Raw genomic sequence first — 14,313 nt, forward strand, 5'->3', positions numbered from 1 at the left:
GTGAAGGATTGGGACAACCCTACCGCACAGACATGGGTGAGAGCCTTCCTAGGTCTAACCAATTACTACCGGTCCTTCATCAAGGGGTGCGGGACCATTGCAATGCCCCTGTATGATGTAATTTCGAAAGAGAAGCAGAGAAGGTAACTTGGACCCCCGCCTGTCAATCCCCCTTTCAGGATTTGAAGTATGAACTGTGCAGGGCCCCAGTTCTGAAAGTGCCAGACTATGGTCTGGAGTTCATTATCCAGACAGACACCTATGATTCTTTCTGGGATTGGAGCAGTGTTAGCGCAGTTGAACTCTCATAGGGTAGAGCAACCTATCGCCTACATTAGCAGGTGATAAACAATGAGGGAAAAGAGCTGGGCAATTGTTTAAAAAGAGGCTTTTGCAGTCATGTGGGCGGTGAAGAAGCTGGCACCCTACATCTTTGGGTCGCACTTCACCATCAAATAGACCACCGGCCTCTTAGATGGTTAATGGCCATGCAAGCGGAGAATTCTAAGCTTTTGTCTTGGGCCATATCCCTACAGGGATTAGATATGGACATCCAGCACAAGTCAGGCTCCCAGCATGGCAATGCAGATGGCCTAAGTTGATAGATATGTTTACCTAAATGATGAACCAGACCCTCAGTAGGGTGGTGGTTCACATGTTAAGACTGGGGGGCATGTGAGTAATTTGACCATCTGCATGGTGGGTATGCGCTCGCTTGGGCTTTTTGAAATGTTTAATTAAATGGAACGATGGTATACCAACCTCAGGAAAATGGATGGGTCTAAAAATCACACACATTTTCCTATGCTCACACCTTGACAAAAGCATAGATCCATGTACTGTGGGCTGAACACTGTCTACAGGCGCAATCCACCCCTGACATATTTAGTTGGAATGGGACAGCACACAGGTGCACAATTTCATCTCCAGAGAGGGGGTGGGACCAACCTTCTCCCTGCCATCGTCAGCCTGATTAACTAACTAAGGCTCCATGGATCTGCCCTGCTCTTTTCTTAGGGCCTGCAGCTGATGTCTGCGATTAGCATACCAACAGGGCGTATTTCCAACAGTTCCACACAAGGCCTTGCTGCAGAGGATAACAAAAGAGGCAGGAAACCCAACAACCTTTCATATGCAACTGTCCCAACCTGAACCCAGCTCCCACCTCTTTTATCAAGAGCAGTGAACTGTCATGTATGGGTCTGATGTTTACAGTAGATTACCCCACTAGGGGGACCCCATTCATAAGGTACGAGAATGTGGTTTGGAGACGCCAGGGAGTCTGGTCTTGCCGTAGCTTCAAAGGAGACCTACCACTTTAACAGGGACCACCCAGTGAGGACCATTAACCACAGAGACTCTTTGAAAACAACAGACAGGAAGATCGGTGGGCCTTGTTGTTGCAAGGGAGTGAGCCCAGAGTTCTTTCTGTTGAAAGAAGGATTCTGCCATTCTAGTTGTGGGGCACATCTTTTTCCTGTTTTGACCCCTTTACCTTTCCTCTTGCAAAGCACTTTGGTTATGACCTCAAGCATACAGGGGATTGTTGGTAGGGACCGCAGGATTGGTTTGTTGGGGTAGGCTTAGCATACATCAATAATTGTGGCCAACTTGGCTTTAAAAGAGGACCAAACCCCTCTTTTGACAGATCATCTTAAGACTTCATTCGAAGTAACAAAGAAGACCTCAACCTTGGACTGTGGCTGAAGGTACAGTCTGCCTTACATCTTCCAGCAGTGAAGGAAGGCCAGGATATCCAAAGAGGGAAACAAGATCCTTACCCTAAACTTCTTCCAGGAAACAGAGCGAGAAAGAGAATTCAGAGAACCCCGCAGCCGCTCCAAAACTGGTACCCAGCCAGCACACAGCGTGTCCTGCTAGGCTCTGCAGCAAGCTTCATGGATAGGAAGTGCCAGAAGGTCTCTAACCCTACAACCAAAGACAATGCAGCTGTCTGCAGCACACTACTCAGCTTTGGGCCGTCCACCTTAAAGGATGGCACAACCCCACTGAAGAAGCTGGGAGAAGCACCTCACCAAGCACCTACCGCTAACCGCCAACTGCCAACTGCCTTAAAGGGGATTTTCTAGCCAGTCAAGCTCCTCTATCTGCAACCGACAGCAACGCTGACCTTTGCAAAGCCGCTGTCGCTTAAAGAAATCCAAGATGTCTCGACCAGTGCGTCAGAACCGCTGATCAGCACTGAGACAACGATTTCTGACCTGGAGCCGTCGTGCATGCCAGCCTGCAGCCGTTCATCCAACTTTCCTCGCCAAACTGTCGTGCTGCCTGATACCCACAGTGACTCCTGTCTCTACCTCTGTCACAGAAGCCTGCAAAGTGTCCTGAAGACGACTGGACGCTGCTGAGCACCAAGAACATCTACAGCACAAGGTACAATGTGGTTCTGTCCCCCTGTTGCTTCCCAGAAGGCCCCTACAGACATTTTAAGAGCCATTCTTCTCTTTGTGCTAAAGCCAAGAAACCTAAACAAACAGTAGTGGTTATTAACCATACTAACTACCCTCCCGTCAGTATCCAGAGTGCATCCCTTTTCCTTCATTGAAACGGTCTGTACTCTGCATTTCTTAGTGTTGTTAGACTGTTGTGATTAATAAAGTAGATTATTTTAATACAATCTTGACTGGACACTCCTTTTATCATTGGGCAATAATTATATTATCGCTGTGTTACAACTAACCAACGGTCCACAACATTTCAGAGATAAGCCTGCCATTCCTTCCCCAATACCAAAATTGGACAAGGAGGTTTATAATGTGCTTGTTATTTCAATCTGTTCGGATCCCTTCTGGAGCACTTGCGATGTGGGGCTGATTGATGGTTTAGGACCTGCTATTCACCTTGGACCACTGGTACCCCAGAAGTTGATTCGTCACAAGAGGTGAAAGTGTATAATTGACAGCGGAAGCACATGCAGAAAAAGGGGGAAAGGAATAACAACATTATTTAATCATAGTTTCAAAGTAAGAAGCAAAGTTGGAAGCTAAAAGAGGAGAAGAACAACACGGGTCAGGAGGAGACAACTGTTGATTGACCGTGTGAAGTTAGCAAAAGTGGTGATGAGAGCCAGTTGAATTAAGATTTACATAAAATTGTTTCTTAGATGAGAAAGGAGATTGATTGTAGACAGCACGAAGAGAGGAAAGAGTATCAAGATCAGTCGAAGACTGAGATTTCGTCCAGGCGGACCGCTTGACGAAGAGAAGGTGATGAATTGATTACCCATAGGTTGATAATTAAATTTACATCCATTTTTTCAGCACTTACAAACTAGAGGAATCTGGCATGGAGCACTATGTAAATTACCAAAGAGTTATTAGTCTGAGGAAGATGGGAGGGGACTGAACACAAACAACCGTTCCATTTGCACTCTTACAGAGGAAAGTCTTATGTCCGACTACAAAAGGGAAAGATGCAGGATTTTGCAATCACAACCATATTAGTCAATCGTGAACTGAGATAACCTCTCAGTGTGTTTCATTGAATCACTTAATTCGATTGTTGTGGGGTTAACCAGTTACAGTCGCATGCCAACATGAACAAGACAGTTAGTCCAGGCAACTTGTTAGTATGCCTCTAATTATTTGGAAAAACGAGGAGATAATCAGATAATAAGGAGTGTATTCAGTACAACGGCTCGTCAAGGGTCAGGCAAGCACAGGTCTACCTGGATACTCTTATCTTCCATGAAATGATAGAGTGTGTCTACATGAGCAATCTATTTGCTATGTAAAGATAAACTAAATAGAAATGAGACATTTGAATGGTGCTTACCGTGGTCAATGAAGGAAAAGCCCTGCTTAATTTCCTCCAGGTAATCTCTGGAACCCCCGTGCCAATCTGCAACTAGCTGCTGAAATGCTTTGAAGTTCAGTTTTCTGTTTTTAGGATACAAATACAAACAGGCGTTACAAAAACAAATCACTAAGAGCTATTTTTCCATTTGCTCAAGCATTGCAACATTTCAATGCATGCCCTTCACCTTCATCACTGGAACTTTGCTGCTGTAGAGCTGTGCCTGTTTGTCTCCCCCTCACCTGCTGTATCTCACATCATGGTCTCTATCAATTAAAATACTTTCTAGCATAAAGGTTCTGAAGAAGGTGTGTCCAATCTCTAAAAGTTGTCATGTGCATCAGCGTGTGAATGCTTTGAGTCTCCAGCCTTCGTATATAAGGTTTTTCATCACAACAAGCCTACGGTTGATCTCCTTACATATCCCAGGTAGCCCATCAGAATCTAGGCCATGACCAGTGGTCTCTATGATGGGCCCTGACCGAGATACACACAGACAGATCCACAGCATCTATGTGTGTAGCTGCTAAATGAGAGACCCAGGTCTCACCCTTACCCACTCACCCTACACTCTTGTCCTACACAATCATGCTATCCCCCGCAAGAGAGCAGGCAGGTCCCATGAGAGCAGCAGCACACTTTCAGCAGGATTTGAAATTTGAGGAAGTGCGTCCACTAACTTCAAATGAAGTATCCATGGAAGATAAAGGTCTACGCATGTCCACCTTGCTGCACATCTGATTCCCACAAACAGTAGGTGAGTGCAAACCGTGTGTGTTGGGAAACTAATGCGTTGGCTCTAGGGCCTCCGAAGCCCTTCAGTACAGTCACTGGGATGCACTTGCTGGTTCTTGGCTTGCATAAGGAGGTTTTTGATTTATCTGGCTTATCCAGTACCCAAAAGAGGCAGTGAATAGAACAGAGTGGACACATGGCCAATCCAGACACCCTGCAGCGGATTCCTGGACCAAGGGTGTCCTTACAAAGTAATTTAGCCAAATGAGGCATTGTGCAGTAAACCGCAAACTGGCTAGCCTTTAAAATTCTTGAGGTGCAACACCGGACACATCGTGGCATCTAGGAAAAAGTTAATTTTAGTGTACACTGCCTCCTGTAAAACATTGAACGACTGAGATGAAAGTCTCTCCATAATACCGCCATCTCCTTGCACTAAAAAGACTTGCTTACTATAAAAAAAAAAAACAGTTTGCAGATATTTTTAAAAAGACCTACATTGGGCCTTGAAAATGAAATACTTAAAGATTTTTCCAATTAGTTCATTTTGGATTCCCTGGAAATTTGCCCAACTCTGATAATCCCTGATTTTCCCCATAAATCAGTGGACATTATTACATAAAACCTATCACCAGCACTAAATTACCTCTCCGTCAAGGTCACCGTTCTAGCTGCCAATGCCACTAGCGATATTGCAATTGAACGATACAGCTGGAGGCATGGCATTACCGTTTGGGGTAATCACTGGCAGCGGTACTTTCCGAGGGTAAAAATATAGCCAGTCACATATTTCAATTTCCGGGTCATGCACATGTCCTCTAAGGCACAAACCACTCCCCATCTTCACGTGCATGTGTATTTTTCACAAAAGACACAATCGTCTTTTTATAGCAGCTATTTATAGATGCTACATTATTTTAAGACCTGCTGGAAGCTGGCCTTATTTTAAGCACTGAATACAGCCAATGTATGGCTATAGTTTCTTTCATTATGGGGCTTACAAACAGTGATCGAATTTTGCTGGTTGGATTTTTTACCACTGACAGTAATTGCATCGAGCGGTATTATAGCCAGCAGTAACCTGGTAGTATGGTTTTTACTGGCAACACATATTTTCAACTTCTGTAATGAGAATTCTGCTATTGTAAGTGGTAATTGAAATGTACCACTAGCGGTATTCATTCTGCCCGTTCTGTAAAAAGGCACAGTATGTTTAGAATAGAAAATATCATTCTATTATGGATTTTCACAGAAAGCAGTGTTAGCATCAATCAAGTATATTTTTTAAAAATGGCCTTTCCATTCCACCAATGTTTACGCAAACATCCTAACCAATGTAAAGCGATGTCTTAAAATACTTATGTCGATTACAGATCAACAGCAATCCCTCCAATGTTAAAGGGTCAATCACCATTCTTAAATAACACCCTCCTAATGTACAGTCGTGTCGGGGATGACTGCTTTGGCCACTATGGTGATGCTACTCAAACTTTCTCATCTATCCTCCTGTACCCAGGTCTACATAAAGGAGGGAGGGCACTGCGAGTTGGCTGGATTTTCATTACGAAATACATCAAAAGGAACGTGTGGTATTTCTGAAAATCCGCCAAATACAGAGTTGACTACCGGCAGGGGTTATATTGCTGGAATACTTCCTCTGAGATATTCTAGAAATAGCACCTCCATTCATGGTAACCATAACATGTATTGTTTCAATCATTTTCTTTTAGACATTCCCACATTCGAGGTGACAATGGGAATGAATAATGCACAGTACTCATTCATACCATGCTGACATTTTCTTAAATGCACACAAAGATCAATTCTGGACCTTTTAGGCATTACCTCAGAGATGCCCACTTTTCACCACGTTAATATAGCCCATTTTTTGTTCAAATAGTTACTTGCATGATTAAAACATTTTTCTTTTTTAAATAGAAATGTTTCCACATATCAGGAAGGTGCTTTTAAGTTGAAGAAAGAAAATCGTCATTGTAGAAACATTTTTCTGCAGTGGTAAATGCTGGCGCTGATTAAATTGTTTTAAACTAATTTAATTTATACGGAGCTTTCACATTGCCAGACATCTTAAACCTCTATTGTATACTGGCGGAGTGAAGTGACACTCCCCCATTGGCCAATTTCCAGGCCATATGAGTGAGTATTGCTCGGAAATCCCGTAATGGGATCAGAAATTGGCCAATGTGTGCTGCGGGCAGAGCTCCCAGAGCGGTGCCCGGCTCATCACGGAGAGGAGCTCAATGCCAAGTGCTCTGCCGCCAGCTCAGAGACACAGCTCTCAGACTGGCGTAATGGTGATGAGAGGGATCGACCTGCCAAGAGCCATTGTCGTAATGTGCACAGGCTCTATTGGAATGTTGATGCCAGTTTGTGAATCAACATTCCAAGAGGCCAGTTAGAAGTTAGAGTGACTCTGGAGGAGGCAGCTGCTTGTGGGGTCTATGCGAATAAAAGAGACGTTATACTTACCTCTGTGTGGGGAGATTTTGTCAGCCATGTTGCTTCTTTTGCAGCAGGGCTCTCAGTGCGGTGCTCTCTCCCATCCCGGGGGCGCCATGCTGAGAGCTTGGCTCCCAGGGACGCTCCCCAATTCGCCCCGTACCACACCTGACAAATACGGCACAGACACGCTTCATCCCCTGCCCCCCCCCCCGGCCTCCTTACCTTACATAAGCTTTAACCTGCTGCGTCTGGCAGACATGGCTGGCCTTTCCCAAATGGCTTCCCCCCGACTGCCACTCCGCTGCCTTGCTGGGCCGCACCCAGCAGATGCAGCCCAGCTGAAATCAAAGCCTCGCTCGCCTCTCCCTCCTCACAACATTGGAAGGGGTTGCTGCAAACTAGTTGGTTCCCAGCAACCACTCCAGGCAGATATCCTTTCCTTGTTTTTATTTTTTTTATTTTGTATCACCTTCATCCCAGGCACATAATAGCTTTATTATTATTATTATTATCTTTATTGTTTGGTTTGTATAAACCTTTTACAATTTTACAAAATGTTACAAAAATTCACATATTTACAAAAATTCACATATTTACAACCTAATAAAAATGAAACAAACCAAACGAGAAAGCACTAAAAACCATTAAAAACTTATTTTGAGGTGAATTAACTAAACAGTAATCAAAATTATCAAAAAAATCTGAATTTGGCTACCAACACCGTGTCTCTAAGAAGACAAGGCCATATTTCTGAGAAACCAAAATTTTGGGGTAACATTTCATTAAAGTGATTACTCACATGCCTTTCACCACGAACTAATTATTCAACATATTAGTATAACTGCATCATTAAGCAAACCCTTAATTCATTATTTTAATGTCGAGAATACACTTCCTACTATTCGGTTGCCATTTAAATTTTTAGTTTCCAAAACTTGCATCTTGCCATGCCACAAGAAAATAGACAACAATGCAACTCTGACATCCTAAGGATTAATTCTAGGGAACATATGATGTTTAAGAATGTGTGTACTTTGAATTTCAAGGCTATTGAATTACCATGTATTATGTCGTTCCACAATTTGTCTATGTCAACATTAGATGTGTCAGTTACAAACCTTGAAAAGCATTCTATTCTTGATTGAATTAAATTTGGACACACCAATAACAAATGCGACAATGTTTCATTAACCTCTGGATGGATACAAAATCTACAGCCAGCAGTCAGTACCGTGAAAATGTAGTCCTCTCATTACTAATATTTCATTACAATTCAAGACATTGGGCCTCATCACAAGGTTGGCGCTAAAAATCTTGCCGAACCGGCATGGCGGTAATAACATGTCCGGCTTGGCACCAACCCGCACATAGCGGACGATCAAGAGTGCGCGGGCGCGCGCATCCCTGCATGCCGGTTATGGCTGTACCGGCATGCCGGTAACGATCCCCAAACCCCCAAACAGCTGCATCGACCAATACGCACAGAATGGCTCCGCCCTCGGCAACCCCTAAATACCGTTACCGTTATTAACATAGTGCAAATAACGAGTGCATCAATACCGGACCCGGAAGTAACATCATCGCGCAGGAACGGGAAATGCCATGGCGGCCATCTGTAAAAACACAATCCATTGCCATCCTCCACCTACAGCGCCCTCTACACCCCAACTCCCAGGCCACCACTGACAACATGTTGAAGACCACCCGGAGAGGCACGGCCTGCCTGCGCAAACCACGTTTTACAGACGATGAGCTGAACATGTTGGCCGACACCCTTGTGGCAAATGCAGAAGTGGTGTTCTGCAACGACCTCAGGCGTCCAGCCCAGCTCAGGAAAAAGGCCATCTGGGAAGAAGTTGCCCAGAAAGTAAGTGCAGTAAGCACCACCGCACGCACAGTGCGTGATTGCAAAAAACGACCTCAGGCTGAGAGTCTGGCACATATTGTAAGCTAATCGGAGCCAGGGGCTGGCAACAGGAGGAGGACCACACTCCCCACTGAAATTGGCCAGATGGGAGGAGACCTGCAGCTCCATCATAGACGTGGAGTCCATCGAAGGAGTCGGTGAAGCAGAGTTTGGCGTGCCAACATCGGCAAATGAAGGTGAGTGTCCCTACTGAAACAGTAAAAATAATCATAATCACCCTCCCCCAAATGTGGCTGCTACACCAGCCAACAAATGGGCCACCATGCACACCTACACATATCCATGTACGCATTCTGGGTCTACCACCATCCCATCCCAATGCATGTAGCGGTCATACACAAATACACCCACAATACACATATCATGGGCATGTGCCACCCAGGACGACCCTCCCAAAACACATCAATGTGCAACTGCACCCAACAATGTGTACATGTGGACACGACTACGCTATCAGAATCCACTCTTCAACATTGCATGTTCACAGTCCCCTACAAATGCACAAATACAACTGATCAGATGGCGCCACATGTCCAATGACTAATGCATGCACAATGCAAGCGGAACAATCACTGATATCCTGCCACTCTCTGTCCCCAACAGGTACGGATGCTGACAGTGATGAAGCGCAAGGGAGTGCACAATGCACAACACCAGCCAAAATGCCTAGGAGGCAATCTGATGGCACAGGTCCATCAACCTCAAGTGGACCAAGGATGGGCCATGCGGGAAGCGGGCCAAGAACCGGTGCAAAAAAAAGCACCACAGACAAGTACACAGGAAGAGCTGACACCTGTACCTGCATCCGTGGTCACACCATCCACACTGGCTGAGGACACAGCAGGCATGGAGGATGGCACACATTCTGCTGCTGCCAGCACAATTGGGGAGATGGCTGCATCGGCTGATCATAGTGTTGATGAGGTAGCTGGGCCGGACAATGAGGGCGATGCAGGACTTGTCCACTCAGAGCCTGTAGTGCACACACCAAGCCCGCAGGCCACCCCACAGGACACACCTCAGGGGGACACATCCAACCAGGGCAGCCATGGACAGTGGTCTCCGGCCATGCACAGCCCCATGATCCATGCTGTGCCACCACATCACCCACCAACCACAACCCACACTGCCATACGGGACCTTGAGGGATGTCTCTCCAGGATGGAGGCCCGGCAGGAGGTGATGCAAGGCTATGTGCAGCAGTACCTTGCTGAAGGGGAGACAACACACCGTATTATCCAGGACAGCACCACGTCCGTTATCCAGGCCATTAACTCAAATGCACAGCAAGTGCGTGATGGCTTCAATGCCTTGGCTCAGATCCTCACCAGGATTGCTGACCCCATGGACCAACGGCAATCCCGGCCCCTTGGATCACAACCATCCGGGTCATCCGCATCATCCACGCCATCGGGCTCGAGGCAGAACAGCCCTGTGTGCATGTCCCTGCGGAGTTCCAAGGGGACTCAACAGTAGCAGGGCCACCCTGCATAATCCCTTTGGGCATACATGCAGACACATGTCGTGCCATAGTTGACTTTGGGTGTTAGGGGGTGGGTGGAGGGGTGGTGGTGGGTGTAGTGTGTAGTACTGGGGTGTTTAAGGGAATGGGAGTAGGTTGGGGGTGGGTGGAGGGGTGGTGGGGGCATGGATTGTTGTATCATGTTGTACTTAATTCCTCACGAATACACCAGTTGTGTAACAAACATCACATGAGTGGACATTGCTGATTTATTGCACGTCAATTTATTGCTTCATGGTGATTCGCGCACATGTGCCCACACACCCAGTGCCCATAGTTCACAACACATGGCACCCTCTGCATCAAAGTACATCAGAATGATTGGTCTATGACCAATCTGGCGCACTGCGCGACCCTCACGAGTTTCACGTCCTGGCCTATGTCCTACTTCTACTCCTTCCTCTCTTTCTACTTCACCAGGTGGTGGCAGCTCCACGTCAGGTGGCAGGGGTATGTTCCGCCGGATGCACATGTTATGTAGCATTACACATGCCGTGATGATCTTGCCCACCTTCTCAGGCCTGTATATGAGTGCCCCTCCCGACCTGCTGATGCAGTGAAACCGTGCCTTCAAAAGGCCAAACGTCTGCTCAATGACCACACGTGTACGTGTATGTGCACGATTGAAGTCCTCCTCGTGCCCATTCTGCGGGTTCCTGACAGGGGTGAGTAGCCAGGGCTTCAGGGGATATCCAGCATCACCTACATGGGAGCAGAAGGAGGTATGTGTGAGGATGAGGCTCAGTCGACAGGTGTGCTCAGCCTGTACATCATTCAAGGTCATATGCACTATTTCGTCATTGGCAGCCACATCCACATGACTGTCAGCCCTGTACAGTGCATGCCAATCCATAGAGGGAGCCTTGTGTGACATACACGACCTAGGGTCCTAGGATTTTAAAGCACCAGGGAATGTATGTCTTGGCTAGGGGCATTTTGCATGCATATGTGAGGGCTGTGTGTCTGCGAATGACTTAAGAAACTACCTCCCCCCCAATCCATCTGCCCCCATGGCCCAGAGGGCAGACTCACCCAACAGCCAGCCACTTCGTACAACATCTCCTTCCATGTAGCAGGGTAGTGAGGAGTTCCACAGCACCATGGCATCATGCGTGGATCCTGGGTATCTGGCACAGCAGTGTGTTATTATCTGGCTGGCATCACACACCATCTGCACATTGATGGAATGGTATAGCTTCCGATTGCGGTAGACCGCCTCCACGGCATGTGGGAGTAGCAACTCTACATGGGTACAGTCGAGGGCACCAATTACATTGGGCATGCCTGCCAGTGCATGGAATGCTATTTTGGTGGCATTTGCCTCCTGTGGTGTCCTTGGTAAGGATATGTAGGCATTTGCGTGCTTCAGTAGTGCATCCAGAACTTGGTTTAACACAACAGAGAAGCATGATTGGGACATGCCATGCATTTGGCCCACTGTGTGTTGATAAGTGCCTGTGGCCAGGAAGTGGAGCACAGATGCCACCTTCAGCAAAGGGGGGATGGCTGTGCGTATGTTGATCAGGCTGACCAAGTCGTCCTGTACTAATTCCACTATGTTGGTGATGGTGTCTCTGTCCAGGCGGTACAGGGTGTGTATCTGTGCTGGGGTTAAGTCAAATGGATTGGACCTTATACGTTGGATTGTTGGCTGTCTGCGGGGAGCGACTGCCTGCACTGGTGGTATTTGCTGGGCATGTCTCACCCTCCTTCTCCTCCGGCGTCTCCTCTGTGTTTCCTGTTGTACTGCCTGCTCAAGGAGTAGCAGTGCAGGCATGTCCTCTAGGCCCAATGTGGCAAGTACAAGTGGTAGCATTTTGCCTTGGAGGGCGGTGTGGTGTGTGGGTGTGCTCCTTTTGTGCTGACCCTGACTCCATTGCCTCCACCTGTGCTGATTGAGTGCACCTGTGGCACTTGGTTACACAGCAGTTTGCTGTTTACGGGTGGTCCGCGATGCCGGTATTGCCGGTATCATGGTGGCCCTTCTTACAGGCATCTCGATGCCGGTATGTACTTGTACGTGTGACTCGTGGTCTCCCCTTCTTTGCGGCATGCCGGTATTAAGGCCTCCCCAAATGCCCGCGTGCCCGCGTGCTGGTACGGCGGTGCACGGCCACAGCGGGTCCTTGGCGATGCCGGTAGCAATGGCATCTAGGGTCATGATACACCGGCCCGGTAATGGATGCCGGTATTGCCTTACCGTTGCCGTTCTTACTGGAGCGCCAACCTTGTGATGAGGCCCATTGAATCTGAAACGCATCGCCCTAATTCTGAACATCCTTGAAGGATATTTTACCAAATAGTTCTCTGGTTTCGGAAACCATTTCCAGCTTTATAGCCCATGCTTATGACAGTGCCTGGAGTTGGGGGCCTCTAAAACTAATTAAACGCCCTTGCTGTGCTTAGGCCTTTAACTAGCTAACAGGGCCCATAACTCCCAGTAAGACCCTCCAGCTAGATCTTTAAAGATTAATTAACTCTCTGGGCATTCCCGATCTACATCTCTGGGTATCTCTGGTAACTTTGCTCTGTCAGTGGTAATTAAAGGGAAATCTGTTTTAGTCACCTTATTGTAATAACACGCATCTGCAGAAAATTCTGAGACAGAACCCACAATGTTTTAAATTAAAAAATGCAACATCATCTGCTAAAACTGCAATCCTTGTGATGGTGACTTCTTAAAAACTTCCACGATATGACTGAGCTGGAGAAATTTTGCAAACCACAGGTACATTGGAGATGAAGGAAGTAGGGGCAAAGAGAGGGTATTAGCATAATTGACCTAAAAACATTGGATCACATTTTTTTGACCTTTCTTCGGTAACATTTAATTAAATATATATATGTGCTTATGGGGGTGGGTAAGGGTATACATTAGGTTGAGGGGAAGCAGGGCTGTCAAATATATTTGATCAAATGTGATTAAGTCAATTGTTTTAGGTCAAATAGACCCAAACCAAGGAGGGCACCCATGGTTGCTCCCCTGATTAGTCGTACTTTCCCATAACTGCATCTTCAATCATCATTTTCCTTCTTGAACGCAGGCAAAGAATCGCTCAACACTGTGAGAATAGGTCTAGACAGTTTATCTTCAGCTCGCCATCATGAAACTTTCCCTGCATTCAATAGATAATTTTCAGTAGGAACTACTAACATTCAAACATCTTTTATGCCATCCGCAATATAAGAAGCATTGCAAATAATCTCTGGCGGGTCATACAGCCCACTGCAGAGCATTAATAATCCTAAGAAATCCATAGCCAATAACCCTTCAACTTTATTTTAAAATGTGCATTGATCCTGGTTTTAGGTTGATTGACACCACATTGTGGGTTTGCAATATATGGTTTATAATGCTTTATGAAAAAAGTCTCAGGATATTTGCTTTTCTGATAAAAAAGTAATTTTGACCAAAATGTACGCTACGTTATGATGTAGTGTATTATATATAGTGCAGCAGTTGCCAGTTACATGGTGTCAATGCACTCTGGAACCTACTGGACAAAGGGCTAGAGTGTGCTGAGTGGGAGCATAGTACACAGAACAGTGCAAGATGGCTCTGCTGTCGCATTCTTGTATGACGAGCACAAGGAAACTGACTGTGTACAGGTATGGCTCTAATTGCTTTGCAGTGTATTATACACATGGCCTCGGTGCCCCTTGAGTTTGATACCAATGCTTTACAGCTTGTGAAAAGTTTTATGGGACACATTTATGCTTGGGGCTAGTGCATGTAAAAAGAGACACAGAGCGAGGTAAGCAGTTATCAGTTTGAAAGGGGCCCCTAGAGGTCCCTAAAGTCTATGTAAACAAGGCGAGTCACCACACACGATAGATACGCCAGACACAA

At 46.3% G+C, this 14,313-nt stretch overlaps 1 protein-coding gene across 1 annotated transcript in view; it reads right to left on the minus strand.

The window, feature by feature from the left end:
- Positions 1–14,313, minus strand: part of LOC138472415 (uncharacterized) — a 238,338-nt gene that overhangs the window by 69,443 nt on the left and 154,582 nt on the right. The window contains exon 4 of the mRNA XM_069610561.1: positions 3,796–3,899. Coding sequence (XP_069466662.1) covers positions 3,796–3,899 — 104 coding nt within the window. The remainder of the gene's footprint in view (positions 1–3,795; positions 3,900–14,313) is intronic.

Source organism: Ambystoma mexicanum, chromosome 8 (assembly GCF_040938575.1).
Source record: "Ambystoma mexicanum isolate Mex_15411 chromosome 8, UKY_AmexF1_1, whole genome shotgun sequence".
Taxonomy (NCBI): domain Eukaryota; kingdom Metazoa; phylum Chordata; class Amphibia; order Caudata; family Ambystomatidae; genus Ambystoma; species Ambystoma mexicanum.